The sequence below is a fragment of the Lithobates pipiens genome, unplaced genomic scaffold (genome assembly GCF_037356315.1).
Source record: "Lithobates pipiens isolate NorthernLeopardFrog02 unplaced genomic scaffold, aLitPip1_a1.2 Scaffold_30, whole genome shotgun sequence".
NCBI lineage: Eukaryota > Metazoa > Chordata > Amphibia > Anura > Ranidae > Lithobates > Lithobates pipiens.
In genome coordinates this window covers 113,835,787-113,860,204 of record NW_027507791.1, presented here as the reverse complement: position 1 = coordinate 113,860,204, position 24,418 = coordinate 113,835,787, and the positions used below count along the sequence as shown (strand labels likewise).

The 24,418-nt window shown below is 41.8% G+C and overlaps 1 protein-coding gene across 1 annotated transcript in view; it reads right to left on the bottom strand.

Annotated features, from left to right (window-relative positions):
• AQR (aquarius intron-binding spliceosomal factor) overlaps positions 1-24,418 on the bottom strand; it is a 198,646-nt gene that overhangs the window by 25,939 nt on the left and 148,289 nt on the right. The window contains exons 25-33 of the mRNA XM_077464777.1: positions 23,551-23,686; positions 20,430-20,639; positions 18,594-18,731; positions 9,858-9,929; positions 9,361-9,548; positions 9,104-9,275; positions 8,745-8,915; positions 8,517-8,602; positions 3,096-3,270 (exon numbers count right to left, since the gene is read on the bottom strand). Of these exons, the coding sequence (XP_077320903.1) occupies positions 3,096-3,270; positions 8,517-8,602; positions 8,745-8,915; positions 9,104-9,275; positions 9,361-9,548; positions 9,858-9,929; positions 18,594-18,731; positions 20,430-20,639; positions 23,551-23,686 (1,348 nt within the window). The remainder of the gene's footprint in view (positions 1-3,095; positions 3,271-8,516; positions 8,603-8,744; positions 8,916-9,103; positions 9,276-9,360; positions 9,549-9,857; positions 9,930-18,593; positions 18,732-20,429; positions 20,640-23,550; positions 23,687-24,418) is intronic.

Genomic DNA, 24,418 nt, shown 5'->3' with positions numbered 1-24,418 from the left:
CAACAAAATACTGACACCATGGGGTGATTCTCTCAGTGACTCGGTTTTGAATTTTAAAAAAGAATTCTGATATGTTGGTGTTGTGTCTTCTTTCAGGCTGCAAAGCAACAAAAACAGGATATTTAAAAACAGCCTACCTGTAAAATAATTTTCTTTTAAGTACATCAAGGGACACACAGCCATAGTAGTTAATATGTCGGTTATGGGCCACCTTCTGGTGATGGACACTGGCACGCCCTAAATTAAAATGTGCACTCCCTATATAACCCCTCTCACTGGTGGGAGCACCTCAGTTTTGTAGCAAAGCAATATAGGTGTATACCAAAGAAAGGAAGGACCTCTGTGTCCTCTGATGTACTTCAAAGGAAAGGATTTTACAGGTAGGCTGTTTTAAAAAATCCTGTTTTCTTTTCATACATTAGGGAACACAGCCATAGTAGTTACTATGTGGGATGTCACATAGCAATGCCAACTGAAGGGAGGGAGACAAAACAGTAGTAGGGCACCAAGAGACTAGAGGACTCATACTGCAGCCTGCAGTACACTGCGCCCAAAGGCGACATCCTCATGATCTTTTACATCTACTTGATAGAATTTGGTAAATATATAGATTGAAGACCAAGTTGCAGCCTTGCAGATCTGAGCCATGGAGGCTTGGTGATGCACTGCCCAAGAACCACTAACGGCCCTAGTGGAGTGCCTTTAAAATTAAAAAGGAGGAATTCTCTTCTTTTAAGCCAAAAGCTTGATCACTTGATAAATCCACCTAGAAATCATAGATTCCGATGCTGCCTGTCCTATTTTAGGACCGTCAGGCAACACAAACAAAAAACATCAGTTTTTATGCATCGGAGCGATCACCTTTAAATACACCTTGACTGCTCTTCACCACATCAGGAGAATGTAGTAACCTTTCTTTCAGAGAACGAGGTTCTGAAAAAAATGAAGGCTGAACAATATCCTGGTTTAAATGAAAAAAAAAAAAATAATAAATAAACATGACACTACCTTCGGAAGGAAATTAGGATGAGGCTGCAATACAACCTTATCCTTAATAATAATCCAATATGACTCTTTACAAGAAAGAGCAGCCAACCCTGATACTCTTCTTGCAGAAGATGTGGCAACCAGGAAAATTATTTTCCTCGCCAAGAGGACCAAGGGAAAAAACCCTGTATTGGCTCAAAAAGGCTGTTTTTGTAAAGCCGACAGGACTAATTTTAAGTTCCAAGGATTCACGTTTCCCCCTGAATAAAAATAGGAACCCCCCATCTGTAGGAAATCAAGGATCCTACGCATGTCATATTTCCTGGGGTGCCAACCCCTGGATTCAGACTAGGAGACATATGCCTTCCAGAATTATTAGTATATGACACTGGAGGTCGGCTTCCAAGCATAACCAAAGTAGAAACTACTGAAGCTGACAGCCCACAGTCTTATTTTGGAATGTGGGTCTCAATAGCCAAACAGTTAAATTTAGCGTTTGTAAGGAAGGATGGAATACTGGACCTTGCGAAAGAAGGTCTGGCCACAGTAGTAGGGACCAAAGATCCCCTATCTTTAGGATCTCGGCACCCAAGATCTCCTGGGCCACGCTAGGCAGAAGAATCACCTCCTTCCCTTCTTGCTGGATCCTGCAAAGAAGGTGCGGAAGCAGAACAGGAGGAAAAGCATAGATCAGTGAAAATTGATCCCATGCAAATACCAAGGCATCTTTTTGGTATGCCATCGAATCCCTTGTCTTTGACACAAAGTTGTTGATCTTGTTATTGAACCCGGACGCCAATAGACCTACATCTGGAACTCCCCATCCTTGGCATATTGACAGAATGAGGGGTGAAGGAACCATTCTCCCGGAAACAATAGTTGGCGACTCAAGTAGTCAGCCCCTGCCAATTCTCCATTCCTGGAATGAAATTGCTGATAGACAAGGAATATTGCTGTCTGCCCAAGACGGAAAAAAAATTCACCTCTTTCTGGACCGCACAAATTCTCGTGCCTCCTTGGTGCACGTTTTAATTTAGGGCATGCCAGTGTCCATCACCTGAAGGTGGCCTATAACCCACATAGTAACTACTATGGCTCCGTGTCCCCTGATATATGAAAAGAAATGTGATTTTTAAAAGGAGGGGTGGATTCTTTTCTATACCCTATATACACACATACACTGTATAAGCAGCTCACAAATACTAATCAAGAAGCCATCCTCTTGCAAATCTGCAACTAGCCAGGAAGTTAGACCCTAATGGCCTCTCCATTAGGGTCTTAACAAGGCTGCAGGCCATGGCTGTTGGGCTCAGTAGAGACGATGTAGAGCCACTGTAGCGCATAGTATTTCTTAATGAAAGCCTTGTTTGCATACCCCAAAAACAATATCTGTATTACTCTAAAGTAGAAATATTTTTGCTATTCGTGTCTGTGTATTTTGGAGATTTCCCATCACTCACTGTCCCATAGCCAAACAGGAAGTGGGAGGAAATACTGCAAATTAAGTGAATCCCTTGGGGACCCCCCAGATCAGCAGAACTAGTGTCCCCATTGGAAGAATTACTTTTCTAGGGACAACCCCAAAATTTGATAAGGGTAAACAGGACAAATAGAGAGGGGAATCTCATTAAAGGGGACACAGACTGCAACAACAACTGACAGGGGTTCCAATCCCTCTACTCTCTATTCAAAACCCCAAAAAAGTTTTGCCTTTAGTTGTACTTTAGGAAATGACAACGTAATGACAAGGCCTACAGCAGAAATTTTTTAAAATATATATTTTTTTATCTAGAAGTAAAAACCCTATAAAAGACTATACTTTTCCTTAATTCCAAAAAATATCATCATGTAACAATTCAAACAGTAATTAGAGTCCTTGCTCACTATCCTAACTGGTGATTTAGAACCTAACCAAGCTTGGTTTGCTCTACCTGTGGAAATTCTTCTGAAAAGAGTAGCCAGCTGTTGAAGCACAAGTAGCTGGGGTTTTTCCTAAACTCAAGATATATTAATGTTCTTGTATATGGGATGAGTACCTTGTAAGGTCTCCTAGTATATTTCTTTCTTCTATGCAGTGTTACAGCATATCAAATACGGAAATTACTTACCATCCTCTGTGTTGGGAAGGACTCATTGGGTAAAATATGCAGGCGCAGTGGACGAGCAGTAAGCTGATTGAATGCAGGGGTCAATTCAAAGCAGTTCTGAAAGAGAGACACTCGAGCGAATATGTACAGACCAAGACGAGCTCTGGACATTGCAACCACTAAGCGTCTGACATCCCTAGAAGAACAGAAAGACAGCACAAGTTACTGACTGTTCGCTGAGAAATAAAAGGATTTTTGTACTTAAAATTGCTTTCTTGGAGTCCACTGAGGAACACAGGAAATCTTAAATCTTCTTCAATTTATACTGCTGCCTACAGGAGGACTGGATACAGCCAAACAAAAATAACGGTAGGACATCCCAGGATAACCTCTCCTACAACCAGCATGCCTCAATTTTGTAGCAAAACAGTACTGAGAGGATGACCATGAATACAGAGTGTTGGAACCGGTGTCCTTCAATGGACACCTAAAGAAAAGGAGTTGATGTGTACTAATTGATTATTATAGTATTCAACTCGCCAGTATCTTCCGGACTATAGAAGTTAAACTAAATTATCTGTAGTTACTTGGTAAAGATCTAGATGCACACAGAGTGGAGAGAGGAATGTGACTGCCTTTTCCAAAAAGATTTCAGGTCAGCTGGCCTTCCAAGGTTGGCCTAACACTGCTCAAAGCTGGAGAATGTTTATTGACAGATGGGATTCTTCAAACCAACAGAGTTCTCAGAACTCGTTCCCAGCAACACAGAATGGCATCTGTCATGAGACTCTTCCAGAATACAAGAAAGAACTTCCGCTTAAAGAGCTGCATTGCTAAAGGCACCAAGACATTTTGTGACCAAGAGCATGATGCAACTAGGCCCAAAGTGCAAGGCAAAGCATTAGGTACACAAACCCAAGCTGCTGGCGGTTGATGAGGGTAAAATGGCGACCGGGTCACTGTAGGCAGGCAGCAGAAACAGACCAAAGGTCAGAGTTTCATGAGGTGATTTTGCAAAACAGGAGTAGCAGTGGGATGATGCTCCCTTTACGCTGAATGGTAAGTATGAGCGGGGAGTGCATGTACTGACAATTCACCCAGCTGATAACATCCCTCTACTTTTTAAAAGATTGCCCAGTTTTGCAAATAGTGAGGTAGCTCCAGATGCTCAGCCTACTGAACAGAGGCAAGCAATAAGGCAATGCTATGCCTGCGGACCCAGTAAGTAACCCACGACTAACTTTTACCAGTAATCAAAGTTTAAAAAGTGCCACAAGTGGAATCCGCTGGCTGAAGATTACATTCCAGTCTAGGTGGCCAGAAAGATTAAGTATTTGCAGGGATAATGTAGTGTGGATGGGGAGAGATGTGTGTGAGTAGGAGTGAGGGGCTGTGAGCCCCTAATAAAATTTGCCAGAACCTCCACACGTTATGCACACCTCCCACATGGCAGAATCCTCTGGTGGCAAACCGGAAGCGGGACTTGGCTTTTACATTCTATAGAATGGAGTTTACTGACCATTTAGTAGTATTCGAGAAGAAAATATTTATTCAAATACTATATAACTAAAAGGCAAACTTTTTTTTTCTCTTTAGTTTAGGATAGAGTTGAAAGAGACGAAAACACCTGCTACGATTTTTAGGTTGTCCCCAGGAAAGTAAAAGGGAAAATGTTCCAATGGGACACTAGTTCTGGTAACATTGGGCACCCAAGGAATTCCCTTAATTTGCAGCATTTTCATCTTACTTTCTGTTTTGGTTATGGGACAGGAAGTGATGGTAAGTCTCTCCAATAGGACACAGATGGCAAGAAAAAAAGAAAACTGACAGGGGTTTTAACTCTTTACCCTTATGCTAAAAGAGTTTTGCCTAATTTAATTTGAATGGTCATTATGTTGTACAGCGTTGTTAGGTTTATGGCCAAGTCTCTTGAGGATGCTTATAATTAACATCTAATTAAACAGAAAAAAAAGTGCATTCATTATTTCTTTTACTAGGAGCCTGAAAAACATTGAACCCACGCTCAAGAGATTGATGGCGCAATGCACAACTCCTGCAGACTGTGTGTTAGCTGTCTGCTCATTCCTCAGGTCACAGCGGCGTCTGGATGGCCACCTGCACAAAAGGACATTAGCTTGTAACCAGGAATGCTACTACTCTGTAGGATTGAATGCACTAATGAACAAAAATCTATGAATTCTAAAATCTATGCTTCCATGTTATCAACATTGTTGATTTTAACATTGCTTATAGGGAGATACTAGGGATGGGGTTTAACCTGCCATGATTTCTGTTTTTTGGCATGTTTGCCCATATGATCCAATGCTTTCCACATTTGGACGTGTGTGTGGTGTGTGGGTGTGTGGTGTGTGTGTGGTGTGTGTGGTGTGTGTGGTGTGTGTGGTGTGTGTGGTGTGTGGTGTGTGTGTGTGTTAGAGGTTTCTAATGACATGCACTTGCATATACTCCAGCCCCCCCCCCCCCCCCTTTTTTTTTTTTTGAGTCCCATTCCCCACCTCAAGGACTGTGGGTTTAGCTCTTATGTGCTTATGTTTTATTGTTGAGATATGATACTATTTGTATCAATTGAGTTATCACATTATAATGGCACTGTTAATATGGGAATCCATTAGGATAGGAGTAGAGGAGCCCTGCTGTGTTTGGGTTGCCTTAGGTAATCTCTGTGGTCATATATTTTGTTACACTTCAAGGATACATTTTTGTGCAGGCCTACATATGGGAGTATAATATGCTGACTACATATACTCGGATGATCTCACAGCATACCTTCGGAAGCTAGCGAATTCAGGACTGTGTTCTGATGTGACTCTACATGCGGGTACATCCTTTCGTTTTCAATTTGCAGCATACTCTGTAATATGGGTCTCACTCTTATTTTATGTCCGTGTATCCTCATATCCTGTGTCTCAATTTCAGATTCTGTCCATCTGGGCTCAGTGTTCTCGGTCTTCTCTAGCAGGGGCAATACTGTTTTTTGGCCCCCTTTAAATGTTGACTTTACAGTTAAATGTTTAATCTATAATGGCTGCAAAGTGGGTGAAGCTATCAGACACTATGCAACAGTGTTCTTTATTTTAATACAACATGGAATCTATAAATGTACATGACTGGAATAAACATGAGTTGTGAATTCCATATTCATTGTACTAATGTATTGAATTGTATCTGTGTATTTACATTTATAGACAACTGATACGTTATTAACCCCTGATGAAGGAGATGAGAGCCAGCTCTGAAATGCGTTGGATAAGGCCATCACATTGCTTTGCAATGTTTCTCTGTCATAATGTATTTCATGTTGTTCACATCATGTTTATTTCATGTTTGCAATTTTAATTATTTTTTTCTATCAATAAATTAATTTTATCTATATTTTATGGTACTACTACTGAGTGCCTTCAAAGTACAACCCCTAGGAGTTACCTTGTTTTCCAGATACATATAGGGAGGTGGCACGTTAGGGAATAGTATTCACCAATATTTTCATATACCTCGGGCAATTACACACTGACAGAAAGAAAACAATGTACGACCTAGAGCGCTGAACAGCGCACAGGTAGTTCATTGAGTACTACAAGCCAACATCCATACAGGTTTTCGGTACTTGTAGTTCTCCCATTCACAGAACCCATTCACAGGACGCAGGTAGGTGGGTGGTTTCAATTGTGACAGCGAGTCTGGGGAGAAGAGCCTCGACTTGCTATCACGGGAGGCAGTGGGTCAGGAAGAGGCAGCAACAGTGGGAACATGTTACATGTTTCACCCTAAAAACAGGTGAAACACGCAACATGTTTCCAAAGGCAACCTTATCCTTTAATCGTTATAAAACGGACATTAAAATCTCTCATACAATCCTAATAATGTTAGACCCAGTGCTTCAGTTTTCCTTTAATATTGGAAAATCTGTGCATGGAATTTGTCTTGTCCCCATAGAACCTAATTATAGCTTGTAATTTTAGTTTAGTCCCATGACTGTGCCATGCCGAGTTTTAAAGTGGCTGTAAACCCTTACAAACCACTTTGACCTTAAGGTAAGCCTAGATTAAGGCTTACCTGTAGGTCCAAGAAATATCTCCTAAACATATACGGTTTAGGAGATATTTACCTGAAGACAGCCGCCGCTGTCTATGGCGCATGCGCCATAGACAGCGGCGCACTGGGCAGGCCGCAGATCACTGCAATATGCCGCGAGTGTCGGCTCCCGTGTGCATGCGCGGGAGTGAGGTCATCGCGGCTCCAGCGCTGTGATTCGCCGGACCCCGAAGTCGCTCCGGATCCATGGCAGCGGCGAAGAGGAAGACGGAGGACCGCTTCGGGGGCTTCGTTCTCAGGTAAGTTATTCATAATGAGCTAGTATGCTATGCATACTAGCTCATTATGCCTTTGCCTTGCAGGGTGTGTTTTTTTTTTCTCTTTACTTCCTCTTTAAGAACCCTGTTGTAATTCTAGCAGAGACACTGCTTTGCAAATAAAAAAGTAAAGTGTGTGGCAAAAAATTGGTGGCCTGACAAAACATATGTATGATCTTTTGCTGGCGATTATAGTGCTGGTAATGGTAAGTAGTATGCAATACAATACTGGTCACATATGGCAATCTGAACCACTTTTAACGAGCTTATAATCGAATGGATCAAGGTAAGACTTGGGTTGTATATTTTTTATGTAAGGGATGGCGGTAGGTTGCCTTGATCTGTTCCATCCTCTTGCAACTGAAAACTGGTTGAATGTGGTTACATTTCCTAAATTGCTCTCTGCATGTTCAGTATTAGCCATGTACATCCTACACAATCTTGGTTTCCCCATCATTGCTGGTATGACACAGACTGCAAAATATTCATTGTGACAGCTCCAGACAATCAATTCAGCCTGTGACACACCAGACTGACTTTAAGATAAACAAGCTGGAACAAAGAATGTACACAGTGCTGTAACTTGGATCTGGCAAATTACAGATCTCTGTTCAGAGCTTCTGCTAAACAAATATGTTTCAACACTTCAAAATCACTCAGTACTATACTAACTTTACACCACAAGCAGCTTAAATGTCCACACAATATCCAACTATTACACAGTGCCTTCCTTGCCATCTGTTTAACCGATACAATTGCATCTGTTAAAACTACTACTCTAAGCATAATGGTTATGCTGGAAGATGCAATCCAAAAGAAAATATGAAAAATGTGTATACTGTTATAAGAGTGCAATGCCAACTATGCCTGTACTCTGACTTGCAATGAAAAGTATGCATAGAAAGCAGACAGTAACAAGCTGCAGCCACTCTGACTGCAATAAGCTTAATTCAGGGACCTTTGCAAGTGTCTGTTTTATACCAGCAATATAAGCTGTGTGGCTGGAAAGACGGAAGCAGAAATTGGATTTCTTTTCTCATCTATTTTACATTTGCTGCCGCAGATCTCTTACCTCAGGTGACCCACAGCTTTGGTTCTGACAAGTGACAGGATGATATAGTCATTCTGTTGTCCCTGGAACCGATCCACGGTTGTGACCTGCAAATACGCAAATATAAACATCTAGTTTTTAGAGGGCAAAGCTCTAATTTGATGTAAAGAATTATAGCCTCAGCAAGTTATGCAGACAGAAGCTGTTATTTTTTTTAATAAAAAAAAGAAGCAGTGATATAAAGCTTACCTTACTTGGCTGTCCTATAACAGGGTTGTTGCCACAGCGCTGGTTGATGATATCACGGATCAAGTGCTTTTGTCCATTGTATGTGGTTAGGATACTGATCCGATTGGCGGGATATCCAAGCAGTCGCATATACATAAACAAAGCTACTGCATACTCTGCTTCAGCCAGATTCTAAAGTTTAGAGAAGAGTGGTTTGAAAATGTAAATTAGGATAGTTCCATAGTTTAGATAGGAATGCATTCTGTGGCATTATATACATTATTGCTGTGTAAACTTCTGCAGTCAATGTATCACTATAACTTTATTATAAAGACACATTTATTGGATTCACAAACTTCAGAATATAGCAGTAACATTACCTGGTAGAAGTATGGGTTGGGTTCAGACTCTCCGATTCCATTAAAATCATCTACATTTATAAGCTGGCAGTCATAAAGCAAGCCAGCATTGGCAGTTCTAAACTCTGGCAGCAACTGCACATGAGGCAGATTCCCCAGACTCTTATAGCGCCAATTATACAGATTGCACAAGCTGAAAAGAAGAACGAGAGATCACACAACTGCATACAAGTTCTAAAAGCAGACGCCCCCATGTGCCAATATCAAAATCATCTCACCTGGCTCTGGCTCTTCCTTGGGCATCAAGGTCAACAGTTGGCACCCCTAGTCGCACAAACCTAGTAAAGAGTGACTGCTCCATGTTGGAATATTTCTGAAAGGCCATATTTTTGATGACAGGTGGTAGCTGGTGGTGGTCTCCAATCATGATCCAACGTTTCAACCGACTAAAGCCATCCTCTGGATTCTGTGCATGGAAAAAAAAAAATGCAGGGTTTGGCCAAATGATTATTAATATTAAACAGTAAAAACAAGGATGAATGTGTTTAATTGATAATAATCAAAAGGAAAATTGGTATAAATTGGTAAAATAATTAACAAATTCAAATATAAACTGACAGCAAAATTTGCCCTAATCCTGGTCATCGATACCATAAGCAACAAAAAGGTTAACCCCAGGAAACCCAATGCAGCATATTTATGAGTGTAGACATTCTCCAAAGGACTATTTTTTTTTATACAAGTTGAAAACAGAGGTCAGAGCACTGTACTGTACCTGCAGGAGGAGGGGGATGAAGGTCTCAATTTCAAGAATCTGAGCAGCTTCTTCCATCAGGATGTTATCGTACTGCAGAGAAAAGACAGGAACCAAGAGTCAGCAAGTATGCAAGGCAACTTCAAGGTGACCGTCTGCAGACGATGTACAAAACCGTCTGGAACTGCAAAAAATCTGGGCCTACAACAAAATAAAAAAGTTGTCTTGTGGCTAATACAATCAGCTGTGCCAAAAATGTCTGAAAGAGGCAATATTAAAGCACATGGTACAGAAAGTCACTGAAAATGGAAACTTCGCTAAAGTGTACCAAACACGTTTAGAGGAAAGCAATCATACTAGGAAATAGTCATAGAAATAATAACAAACACATGCTGGCCTGATCCCAACGCCAAACTGATGTGAAAAAATACCCAGTATAGTCATGAACAGTACATGTGATAAATAACGGCATTAAAAGTCCAGATATGAAAAAAAGTGAAGACAGTCCAAATAATGTGATAGAAAGGTTATCCACCCTGGTAAATAGTTGGATGATAAAGGTGCTTTGAAAGAAGATTGCAAAATCCCCCAACCACTAGTATACAGAAAGGCTTACAAGATAACCATGACCTTCTTAGGACAGGAAGGTTAGACAGCGCATCTGCCCAAAGGGGCTGCTAAAGATCCTTCCAGCCAGATCCTCTGAATGCTGAGGTAACGCCACTCGTCATGCAAGGTACTTTTCAGAGTTCTCAATCATGAAATCATATGTATTCATGCCCAGAATGAAGATAAAAACTCCACATAGTGTGTACAGTGCCTTGAAAAAGTATTCATGGCCCTTGAAATTTTCCACATTTTGTCACGTTACAACCAAATATATAAATGTATTTTATTGGGATTTTATGGGATAGACCAAGACAAAGTAGCACAAAGTAGAAGCAAAATTATAATTGTTTTTCAATTTTTTTTTACAAATAAATGTTTGAAAAGTGTGGCGTGCATTTTTGGTTTTACAGCCACCTTTCGCTGCAATTACAGCTGCAAGTTTTTTTGGGGATGTCTCTACCAGATTTGAGAGAGTGATATTTTTGCCCACTCTTCTTTGCAAAATAGCTCAAACTCTGTTAGATTGGATTGAGAGCGTCTGTGAACAGCAATTTTCAAGTCATACCACAGATTCTCAATTGGATTCATGTCTGGACTTTGACTGGGACATTCTAAAACAAGAATATGCTTTGATCTAAACCATCACATTATAACGCTGTATGTTTAAGGTTGTTGTCCTGCTGGAAGTATGATCTTTTGCAGACTAATGCCGTGTACACACGGTCGGACTCTCCAGCAGAAAAAGTTAGACGGAATAATTTCATTGGATATTCCGATCGTGTGTGGGCTTCATCAGACTTTTTTGACGAACCTAGAAATAGAACATGTTTTAAATCTTTCCAACTGAATCAATTCCTATTGGGAAAACCTTTCGTTTGTATGTTGTTCCAACGGACCAAAAACGACGCAAGGGCAGCTATTGGCTACTGAACTTCCTTTTTCTAGTCCCGTCGTATGTCACCACGTTCTAAACGATCAGACTTTGGTGTGATTGTGTGTAGGCAAGTCTGCTTCAGCGGAACTCCATAAGAAAAAACAGTCGTGTGTATGCAGCATAACAGGTTTCTTCTAAGATTGCCCTGTATTTGGCTCCTTTCATCTTCCCATCAACTCTGACCAGCTTCCCTCTCTCTGCTGAAGAAAAGCATCCCTACAACATGATGCTTCCACCACTATGTTTCATGGTGGGAATGACGTGTTCAGGGTAATGTGCAGTGTTGGTATTCTGCCACACATAGCGTTTTGCTTTTAGGGCAAAAAGTTTAAATTTTGGTCTCATCTGACCAGAGCACCTTCTTCCACGCGTTTGCGGTGTCCCCCACATGGCTTCTCGCAAACTGCAAACAGAACTTCTTATGGCTTTCTTGCAACGATGGCTTTCTTCTTGCCATTCTTTCATAAAGGTCAGATTTAAGGACTGCATCGCTAATAGATTCTTCTACCTGAACTATGGATCTCTACAGTTACCATTGGTCTCTTGGCTGCTTCTCTGATTATTGCTCTCCTTGCCTGGCCTGTCAGTTTAGGTGGATGGCCATGTCTTAGTTTGCAGTTGTGCCATACGCTTTCCATTTTTGGATGATGGATTGAGCACTGCTCCATGGGATGTTCAAAGCTTGGGATACTCATTTATAACCTAACCCTGCTTTAAATTTCTCCACAACTTTATCCCTGACCTGTCTGGTGTGTTCCTTGGCCTTCATGATGCGGTTTGTTCACCAAGATTCTCTAACAAACCTCTAAGGGCTTCACAGAAGAGCTGCATTTATACTGAGCTTAACCACTTGCTGCCCGGCCACCGTCAAATGACAGAGGGTGGTGCGGCTCTTGTGCTGCAACAACGTCATATGACGCAGTCCCATTTAAACAGGGCATGCATGCGATTGGGTGCATGCATCCCTGCACCATCAGTGGCTGCATGTCCGAGACACAGCACATCACCAACAGGGGTGAACAGTCAATGGGCATGGCTGTTTACCACGTAATCAAGTCACGGCCGATCACGGATGGTACTGCCCCACTGCAAACGGCGCATGCGCGCGCATGTCGGTGGTGGAGTGCTCCCGGGAACACTGCTCTTCACTGTCATTGGTAAACAGCCATCGGTCAGCGGCTTTTTTTTATCATATGATCAGCTGTGATCTATTCACAAATGTAAACAAAGAACGGTAACCAGCTGTTACCAGCTCTTCCCTCCTTCACACACAGTTTCCAGCATGAGAAGAGCCAGGAGCAGCGAGTTACTGATCTATGTACTGCACCAAGCACAACACCTGTCACATCCCCCCCCCATCGCACCCATCACCCAACAGTCACCAGCCACCCCATAAAGTGCACCTGTCACATACGAGACTGCCGGCAGTGCGCCTGCTACCCGTCAGTGACCATTGCCCGCCACCCGTCAGTGACCATCGCCCGCCACTGACTGACATCAGTCACACCGTCATCACCTATCAGTGAACGTCACCTGCCATCCATCGCACAGCCCATTAGTGAACGTCACCTGCCAACCGTTGCACAGCCATCAGCAGTATGTCCAAAAAGTACATAGCAGTGAGGAGGCATTCCAAATCCTCTCCAGGCCAAAGCAGTGGGGAGTTCTCATCATATTTCAATGCCAATTCGGAATCAAATTCAGCATTTGAACCGATTGATAGCAGAGGATCAGCAAATGATTTGGAGAAAGAATGGGTCCCTCCGAAAAGGGCATGGCACTTTGAAAACCAGGCATCCGCCAACAACCAGGATCAAATTCCCAGTCCCAGTGCTGCTGCCAGCAATAAGCCCCGGGAACAAATGCCTAGGGCCCAGTACCAGCACTGCTGCATCGTGCCCAAGTGCCAGCACAGGAACTTCACATCCCCCAACTACCAGCAGTGCAATTGTCACGTCCTCATAGAGCTAGGGCCGCTGCATACCTCCCACCTGGTCTTGCCAACCCAACTCGGCTGCCTTCCGACTCAGGATCAGCAAGTATTCCCTCTTTCACCGCACAGTCAGGTGTGCAGGTCAATACCTCAAATTTCTTCAAAATTTACTGCTTTTATCTATTTTTGCCCGACACTTTGCTGCAATTTTTTCGTGGACCAGACCAATCTATATGCCCAGCAGCATATTACCAACAACACCCAATCATCTTATGCCTGTCCGTTTGAGTGGAGAGAGCTCTGACGTCACCTCGTGTTTGTGGTCGGAGATCCGGGAAGGACGGGTTTGTCCACGTCTGTGCCACCAGGCGCACCGGACTTAAGGCTCTTGAAATCTTCACTTGTTCTAAGTGCAATTGCTGTTTGTTATTTGAAATAAATCGTGGGTTTTACACCATTGGAGCCTCTTTCTTCTTTCATGTCATTGGTATATATCGATGAGTCTTGACTTATGAGAGGTGGATTGAGGAGTTCTGGGTACTCTTGCTTACGCTCTGGAGGCTGTCTATTAACCACTTCAATACCAGGCACTTAAACACCTTCCTGCTCAGACCAATTTTGAGCTTTCAGCGCTGTCGCACTTTGAATGACTATTGCGCGGTCATGCTACACTGTACCCAAATGAAATTTTTATCATTTTTTTCCCACAAATAGAGCTTTCTTTTGGTGGTATTTGATCACCTCTACGGTTTTTATTTTTTGCTAAACAAATAAAAAAATACCGAAAATTTTGAAAAAAATATTTTTTTTTTGTTTCAGTTTCAAAACTTTGCAAATAAGTAAGTTTTCTCCTTCACTGATGGGGTTACACTGATGGGCAATGATAAGGTGGCACTGATGGGCACCGATGAGGTGGCACCAATGAAGTGGCACTGATGAGGTGGCATTGATGGACACCGATATGTGGCACTGATAGGCGGCACTGATGGGCGGCACTGATGGGGGGCACTGATGGGGGGCACTGATGGCTGGCACGGATTGGCATGGGTTAGTCGGCACAGGTGGGCATGGGTTAGTCGGCACAGGTGGGCATGGGTTAGTCGGCACAGGTGGGCATGGATGGGCACTGATAGGTGGCATGGATGGGCACTGATAGGCGGCACAGATGGGCACTGATAGGCGGCACAGTATTATAATATATTGTACTAATGGATGCCAATCAGTGCCAATCAATAATGCATGCCAATCAGTGATGCCCATTGTGGGCACTGATTAGCATCCATTGTGGCACTGACTGGAATCCCTGGTGGTCTAGGGTGGCATACCTTGTCCTGGGCATCCCTGGTGGTCCAGTGTGGGCATCCTCGGGGGGGGGGGCTGTGCTGATAATCGATCAGCATAGACCCCCCCTGTCAGAGGAGCAGCCGATCGGCTCTCCTCTACTCGCGTCTGACAGACGCGAGTGAGGTAAAGCCGATCACCGGCCTTTCCTATTTACACTGTGATCAGCCGTGATTGGACACGGCTGATCACGTGGTAAAGAGTCTCCGTCGGAGACTCTTTACCGAGATCGTAGTTGCGGGGTGTCAGACTGACACCCCGCAACAACGATCGCCGCGATGCGCGCCCCCGGGGGCGCGCAGCAGTTCATAATCCTGATCACGTCATATGACGTCCGGTCAGGATTATGCAACCACTTTGCCACCGTCTATTTGTTATAGGGCGGGCGGCAAGTGGTTAAAGAGATCAGAAAGATTGTCTGATGGTCTAGGAGCAATACATTCTCATTACAAGCTTTCTGTGACCCTCTGTAACGGGGGTCATAGACTTCTGGTAAGAAGTAAATATTTACACATTGGTGGTGGATCAAACACGGCTCACAATTGGAAGATTTGATTTATGATGGACATTTTAAGTTAAATTTATTGATCTCTAATCTTAGTTTTGCACGGGTGCAGGCTATGTGTGTAATCACATTTTGATTTGTTTTAAGGTCACTAATTTTGTTTTTTAATGTCACCTCTGTGAAGATTTTTATGTATTACTTTTCATGATATGATTTGTATAGCCCATGCTGTTGCTCTGCTACTGTAGTACACAGGGTCTCACATATGCAAGGGGCTCCAGAATTGTTTTTCTGGATGGAGAAAACTATTTTTTTTCGTTTTCTCCGGGTTTTAGTAATTTTTGGATTAGGATTTGGAGTCCGGAGGCTTCATAGAGATTTGAGTGGGGCGAATCCTCTACCCCTGTGCACAGGTCTTACCTGATTGAGGCCCTCAGCCTGCTGCTGACTTACTGCCATCATGCCTCTGCCTGCCGCATGAACTGACCACACCTCTGCCTGCTATCTGGACTAATAAAAATAAAATAGAAATAATTGGCTGGAGCAAGATTCAGTATGTTTATGAAGGGCTGGAGAGCGGTACAATAATGAGTGTCTGCAGGTAACAGTGTACCAGGACCAATATTATGGCTGTGCTGGCTGTCTCCGCCTGGACAATTCCTACGGACAAATGCTGTGGCTGTTCTGACAATATCCTTGTGCTGACTATAGACAATATTCCTGCCTGCTGCCTGGATAATTACTATTGTTGTCACTAAGCACATCCCTGTCCTCTGCCTGGACCAATTCTTTCCTCTGTGGACACTAGAAAACCACAGGTTATACTTTTTTTTCCCTTTTTTTTAACCCTTTCCTGAATATAATTTATTTTGGAGTGTAATTCTTGTACATGCTATGTGTTAGAAATATGAAGTGCCTTCAAAAATGATAGGTTCTCAGGAAATTGTGTGTGTAATTTATGTTCCTAGAACGCCTGACGGTGCTACTTGGATGTTGGGCCACTGTATAAGTCTCACACATGTGGTATCGCCATATTCAGGAGTAGCAGAATGTATTATGGGGTGCCATTTTGCTATGTACACGCTATGTGTTGGAAATATCCTGTAAATGGACAACTTTGTGTAAAAAAAAAAAAATGTGTTTTCATTTTCTAAAAACTTCTGGGGAAAAATGACATGTTCAAAAGACTCATCATGCCTCATATATTATATCTTGGGGGTGTTTGCTTTCCAAAATGGGGCCATTTTGTGGGCAATTCCATTGTCCTTGTACTTCAGGGCCTTCCAAAGTGTGATAGGTTGTCAGGAAATTATATGTGTAATTTAACGCCTGATGGTGCTACTTGGATGTTGGGCCTCTGTATGAGGCCAAGCTACGTAAAAGTCTCACACATGTGGCATCCTTATAGTTAGGCGTAGCTGAATGTATTGTGGGGTGTAATTTTTGCTATGTACATGCTATGTGTTGGAAATATCTTATAAATGTACAACTTTGTGTAAAGAAAATAAAAATGCATTTTCATTTTTTCCCCCCCATTTTTCAAAAGCTTCTGGAAATAAAATGACATGTTCAGAAGACTCATAATGCCTCGTAGATTATTCATTGGGGTATTTGCTTTCCAAAATGGGGACATTTTGTGGGCAATTCCATTGTCCTGGTGCTCCAGTGCCTTCAAAAGTGTAATAGGTAGCTGAAAAATTAGATGTGTAATTTATGCTTGTAGAAAGCTTGAAGCTGCTACTTGGATGTTGGGCCTCTGTATGTAGCCAGACTGTGTAAAAGTCTCACACATGTAGTATCGCCATGCTCAAGAGGAGTAGCAGAATGTATTGTGGGATGTAATTTGTTGTATGCATATGCTCTGAGACAGAAATAACCTGTTAATATGAAAATTTTGTAAAAAATAAAACAAAAAAATAATAAATCTTAATTTTGTAAAGAATTGTGGGTAAAAAAATTACAACTTAAAAAAACTCACCATGCTACTCACGAAATGCGTTGAAATGTCTACTTTCCAAAAAGGGGTAATATGGGGGGGAGGGAGATATTTGTACTGTCCTGCCTTGTTAGTGTTTTAAGAAATGAGATAGGCCTTCAGTACATCAGGTGTGACCAGGTGCAATTCATTTTCAATGATTGCCACCATAACTTGTAGATTCTATCATTTTCAAAGACCAAATAATATACACTGGTTTGGGTTCTTGTTAACAAAGATATGTAGCAGTATACATTTTGGCCAGAATTTATGAAGAAAAAAAAAATTACAAATTTTCTAAATTTTATGACAGAAACAAAGAAAGGCATTTCTTCACAAAATTTCTGTTCTTTTTTTATTTATAGCACAAAAAATAAAACACCAGTGATGAAATACCAAGAAAAGAAAGCTCTGTTTGAAAAAAAGGACGCAAATTTCATATGGGTACAGTGTTGCATGACTGAGTAATTGTCATTCAAATTGTCAGAATGCTGAAAGCTGAAAATTGGTCTGGGCAGGAAGGGGATGAAAGTGCCCAGTAGGAAAGTGGTTAAATTGCACACAGGTGTACTCTATTTACCAATTAGGTGACTTCTGAAGGCAATTGGTTCCTTTAGTTTTTAGTACGGGGTATCAGAGTAAAGGGGGCTTAAATATAAATGCATACCACACTTTTCAGATATTTGTAAAACACTTTGAAAACCATTTATCATTTTCCTTCCACTTCACAATTAAGTGTCACTTTGTGTTGGTCTATCACATAAAATCCCAATAAAATAAATTTACGTATTTGGTTGTAACATGACAAAATGTGGAAATGTCAAGGGGTATGAATACTTTTTCAAGGCACTGTACCAATAAACACTCAACTTTCAATAAAAAAAGAGCAACACTCACATTTAAAATGGGTAAATGACGCTCAGTACACACTCTGGCCGGTAAACAAAATGGCTGCACGTAAACATCCGGTAGTACGATGACGTCACAGTAGCCTCCACCCTATGCGTTTTGTCACACCTGACGCCTTCCAAGGCATGGACTGACTTTTGCCCATTTAAATTTTTATTAGTACACACTATGTGGAGTTTTTAACTTCATTCTGGGTATACTCTCAGAGCTACTTTGCATGGCGAGTACTGTTATCCCAGCATTCAGAAGATCTGGGCTGGAAGGATCTTTAGCAGCATTTCAGGATACTATTGGGTGGAGGATTCTGGAATCTTCTTTCATAGCACCTTTATCATCTAACGCTTTACCAGGACAGATAACCTTTATATCACATTATGTGGACTATCTTCACCCATTTTCATATCTGGACTTTGCACATTTGGTTTATTACCCTTTTTTATCACATGTACTGGTTATACTGGGCACTTTTTCACACAGTACAGAATATAGCAACTGAAAATCAGCATGCATAAAACATTTTCTCAGGGTAATACAATAATACTTTAAAATACCTTAAATCCCAGGTCTACTAGGTCATGGCGTTTAAGAGCTGCATGGGTGCAAGTCATAGCTATGATCTTTGCTTCCTTCACAAGAAGGTATTTTGAGCGATCCAGTCCACTGCGCAACAATTCAAAAGCCCGAAATTCCTGCAAAAGAAAAAGCGTACAGCTTTATAATGACCTGTATTGGCTCCCCCACATGTACAACTGTGCTAATTTCAAATGTGCTAAAGTTTAAGCAGCCTTGAGATGTCAGCACATGCTTCACAATATCTTCAAAAGTGCATGGGGAGCTCCAAACTCTACAATTCCACTTTCTGCAGGCAACTTCATTTGCTGAAGTTGGAGCTTTGACTCAAGCCCTGACAATCAGTCCCTCAAATTAAAGGGCAGCCTCACTGGGCAAATATAAGGGGGCAGGCCAGAGGTCAAAGCTTGCAGCCAATGTCACAATTTATAAGACTTATGCCCTGTACACACAGTCAGATTTTCCGATGGAAAATGTGCGATCGGATTGTGTTGTCGGAAATTTGGATCGCGTGTAGGCTCCATTGGACTTTTTCCGTCTGAATTTCTAACACACAAAGTTTGAGATCTGGATATAAAATTTTCCGACAACAGAATCCGATCGTTTAAATTCCGATCATGCGTAGACAATTCTGACGCACAAAGTGCCACTCATGCTCGGAATAAATTACGAGACGAAAGCTATTGGCTACTGGCCTCTTTATAGTTTTGTCGTAAGTCACCTCGTTCTTAACGATCGAATTTTCCGACAACTTTGTGCAACCGTGTGTATGCAAGACAAGTTTGGACCAAAATCGGTCTGAAAAAAATCTGACAGATTTTGTTGTAGGAATGTCTCATCATGTGTACAGGGCATAAGTGTGAGGAATGAGCAGAAACCTCTGCTTTTTCTACAATTGGCATCACAGCATATTCAAAATAAACAACAACCCGGTTGCCTATGACAGCCTTGGTCTATTCTTTTCACACAATTTGATGCAAATTGTTTCATCAAATATCCAGAGACCCACAACCCCTTTATGAGCATTAAGCAAAGATAAACACAATAAATCAGTCATGTAATTCGGCACATAGACCCAATCTTGACTTTCTTCACTACTTATAATGAAAAGGGTATACTGTGTGCATCTTCAGGACTAATTGTACACATTCATATGCCCTGTATGCTTGCAAAAAAAACAGCCATTGACCCAGAAAAATTGTTGGGGTCCAAACACACGGAATAATTGTCAATGAATGATGACCATTAAAGCGGTAGTAAATCCACTGAATTTTTTTTTTCATACCTTCAAGGGAGAAGGCATAATGAGCTAGTATGTACCGCATACTAGCTCATTATGAAATACTTACCTTAGAATGAGGCCCCGACATCTCGCCCGATACACGGCGAGGGAACTAACATGGTCCCTCGGCGTGTCTTCCGGATATCACGGCTCCGGCGCGGTGAGTGGCCGGAGCGATGATATTGTCACTCCCGCGCATGCGCGTGGGAGATTTCTTTCCGGCAGGGTCCGGCGTCTGCTGGGCTTCCAGCCGAGAAACCCCTGTGTGCATGCGCCGCTGCAATCAGCGGCTCATTGCCAGGGGAATATCTCCTTAAAACATACAGGTTTAGGAGATATTTTTTTACCTACAGGTAAGCCTTATTATAGGTTTATCTGTAAGTAAAAGTGAAAAAAAGACTATACAACCGCTTTAAAAGATTTTGATCACCTGATAATGCAGAGTTGCAAATCTCAAATATGTTATCCTTTTTGCACAAGCAATTTGTAGCTGCCGAGGAAAATAAACTGTATCTGAATAATAAAAAGCACTCACCTCTAGTTGAGTAAATATCTTCTTAATGTGCCTGAAACAACCTTCTGCAATTTCCATGTCTTCCTCATAGGTTCGGCCTTTGAAGATAGGCTGAGGGGCATTGGAGAAGTACTGATGGAAAGGGAATAGCCTGGAGATATCACTCGTGTCTGGAGTTTGAGTGGATTTGGTTTTCACTTTGCTCTGGTAAGCTTCCCATCGTGACATTATCTGCAAAGAAATAATAATGCCATTGTGAAAAATCTGAAATTGAAACTGATTAACTGTCCCAATTAGGTAAACTTGGGGTAAATCCAGAATCATCTTCTGCTATCACAGTACATTAATCATTTTGGATGTAAATGCAATAGTTTAACCGCTTGCCGACCGCCTCACGCCGATATACGTTGGCAGAAGGGCTCGTACAGGCAGAATCACGTACCTCTACGTTGCCCTTCAAGAGGCAGCCAGCGGGCACGAACGCACCAGCAGCAAAGTCGTGTGGGTCCCGCGGACTCCATCACCATGGAGATACACGCGATCGCCTCAAGTGGGAGAAAGAACGGGAAGATGCTAATGTAAACAAGCATCTCCCCGTTCTGCCTAGTGACAGTGACACTAATCTCTGCTCCCTGTCATCGGGAGCAGAGATCAGTGACATGTCACATGTAGCCACGCCCCGCCACAATTAGAAACACGCCCCAGAACACACTTAACCCCTACACTGCCCCCTAATGGTTAACCCCTTCACTGCCAATGTCATTTAAACAGGAATCGGTGCATTTGTATAGCACGGATTTCTGTATTAATGACAAAGGTCCCAAAAATGTATCAAAAAATGTCTGATGTGTCCGCCATAATATCGCAGTCACGATAAAAAATAATAATAATAAAAATAAAAAAAATTGCTGATCGCCGCCATTGCTAGTAAAAAAAAATAAAAAAAAAGTAATTCATAAAATGAATAAAAATGCCATAAAACTATCCCCTATTTTGTAAACGCTATAACTTTTGCGCAAACCAATCACTAAACGCTTATTGCGATTTTTACTTTTTACCAAAAATATGTAGAAGAATACATATTGGTTTAAACTGAGGAAAAACAATGTTTTTTTTATATATTTTTGGGGGATATTTATTATAGCAAAATGTAAAAAATAATGTTTTTTTTTTTTCAAAATTGACGCTCTTTTTGTTTATAGCGCAAAAAATAAAAACCACAGGGGTGATCAAATACCAAAAGAAAGCTCTATTTGTGGGAAAAAAAGCATGTCAATTTTGTTTGGGAGCCACGTCACATGAACGCGCAATCGTCACTTAACCACTTACCGACCAGCGCACGACGATGTACGTCCTATTTTTGAAGAGGGATATCTCGGTAACGGCAGCAGCTGCTGCCACAACCGAGATATCCATCGCTTCAGGCGCCGGTCTGTACGATAACGGTGGTCTCCGCAGCGAATTTGCCGCGAGATCACCGATATCGGCGGCGGGAAAGGTGCCACCCCCCTCCCGCCGCTTACCGGAGCCGTCGGTAGCGGCGGAGGCGATCGGGTCCTTTCGCTAGCTGGGTATGGAGACGAGTGAGGCTAAGATGGCCCCACTCGTCTCTATGCCATAGGAGGGCGGAAGCGACCTCTTAAAAGGTATATTTTTTTTAAATGTTTTAAATGTCTTTTCTTTTGTTGCATTTTAATCCAAATATGAGATCTGAGAACTTTTTGATCCCAGATCTCATATTTAAGAGGACCTGTCATGCTTTTTTCTATTACAAGGGATGTTTACATTCCCTGTAATAGGAATAAAAGTGATCCATTTTTTTTTTTTTTATAAACAGTGTAAAAATAAATAAAATCAATTAAAATAAATAAGAAAAAAAAAAGCTTGTAAGACCGCTGCGCAAATACGGTGTGAAAAAAAGTATTTCAATGACCGCCATTTTATTCTCTCGGGTATTAGAAAAAAAACAATATAAAATGTTTGGGGGTTCTAAGTAATTTTCTAGCAAAACATGTAAACACCAAATCTGAAAAAGAGGCCTGGTCCTCAAGTGGTTAAAGTGACGCAGTGCCAAATCGCAAAAAGTACTCTGGTCAGGAAGGGGGTAAATTCTTCCGGGCTGAAGTGGTTAAGGTGGATATGCAGATAATACTTAAAATTAATTAAAATAAATAGTATGAGCTACACAGTCCTTAATGGCCATAGTGCTTAATTTAAAAGCCTATTTGAATTCATGATTTTTTGAATAACTAACTAACCTAATTCCTGTCTGGGGTCCCTGAAAGCCAGCTAGGAATTACAACATTGAGTACAAGCTTTCCCTCTTTCACTTCACAGCATTGACCAACATGGGAACAGTTATTTGGATTCAGGGAAATTGGGAGAGGGTACAAACTGTACTACCATATTAGGCAGACTATTTACTATATTACTTAAAGAGGAGGTCCAGCCACCCCCCCCTTCACAAAAATTAAAAGTCAGCAACTATAATGTAGCTGCTGTCTTTTCATGGATGGATAGAGATTATATATATATATATATATATATATACATACATACACACACACACACACACACACACACACACTTACCTGTCAAGGGAGCCCAGTCAATCTTCGGATCGGCTGTCGGGTGCAGCCACTGATATTCCTGGTGACTGGTGACCTGGTGACTGAACCCAGCAGTGAAGCCTTTCGGCGGAGGAAGGAGGCCGAACTAGCGTGAGGCGGCGCCGGCTCTGGATGAGTGGAACAGTACCTGTCCTCCCCCCCCCCCAAAAAGGTGCCAAATGTGGCGGGGGGGGGGGGGAGACAGATAAGCAGAAATTCCACTTTTGGGTGGAACTCTGCTTTAAGCCTAGTACACGGGCCGAATGTTTGGACAGCATTGGCCAGTTCAATAGAACCTTTTAAACCAATTTTTTTGTCTCGTTCTGCGATCTTTTTTTTTTTTTTTTTAAACAATAAAGGGGATTTAAGGATTTGAGAATTCCACTTGATATACCATTTATTGTACATTATCAAACACAACAGTGTAGTAAATCAGGCCCCAGAGCTACACTTCTGGATTACTGCAGTTTATTTTAGTATAGAATGGAAACTGCCAGCTTGGCTGGAAGACTGATATGAGTCAGGTGACTTACCTGATACAAAAAGAAATGGCCAGCCGTCTCACAGGTATAGGACACATCTCCAGGGACTCCTAAACTCTCCTGCAGACGCCCCACTTCCTTTAGCAGCTCCAGGCGTCGTGATAACACATAATTGACTCTTCCATACCTGGCAACATGGATAGATTGTTATAATCTATAATACCTATAATGACTTACCACAGGAAAATCATTATGTCATAAGCAGAAAATATAACTTTACAATGTCCGGGTAGGCTACATAGTGGAGTGCCTGTGCACACAGACTAAACTGCACTGACCATTTTATAACGCAAACACAACACCAAGTATTTTTATTATTAGTGTATGTATACACAAAGCATTTTTTACAGATTTGAATAGAGTAGGTGAGGCTTAGAATTCCTGTTTTTATTGTCTTTTGTGTCTTTGAGACAGGAAGCGAATCTCCCCAGCGTGACCAACAGCAAAAATAAATGAACAGGCATTTTAGCAAACCTGTACTCTATCCCAATAAAAAATAAAAAAACACAACTGGCTTATTTACACTTTAAAGGAGAACAGGAGACTAAAATCTTTTTGGTAACAAATAGTTAAGTGTGAAGAGGTGTATGCCCTCCCTTACATCACTGGCCTTTTTTTTTTTTCTTTTAACAATTTGCGCTTTTTTTTGCAAAGGGGGGTGAGGCGGAAAAATTACAGTGTGACCTGTGTGTAGGAGGGCTGCAAGCCTTTTATTGGTGCATCGGATTTGTAGTGAAAGCTATACCTTCTAGTGACCCTGTCTTACCTATTCATTACACTGGACTGTGTAAAAAAAGTCTAGGCTTTGCCCCTCAGTGTGCATAGCCCCCAAAAGGTCTTCAGGGTTTGAGTTCCATAG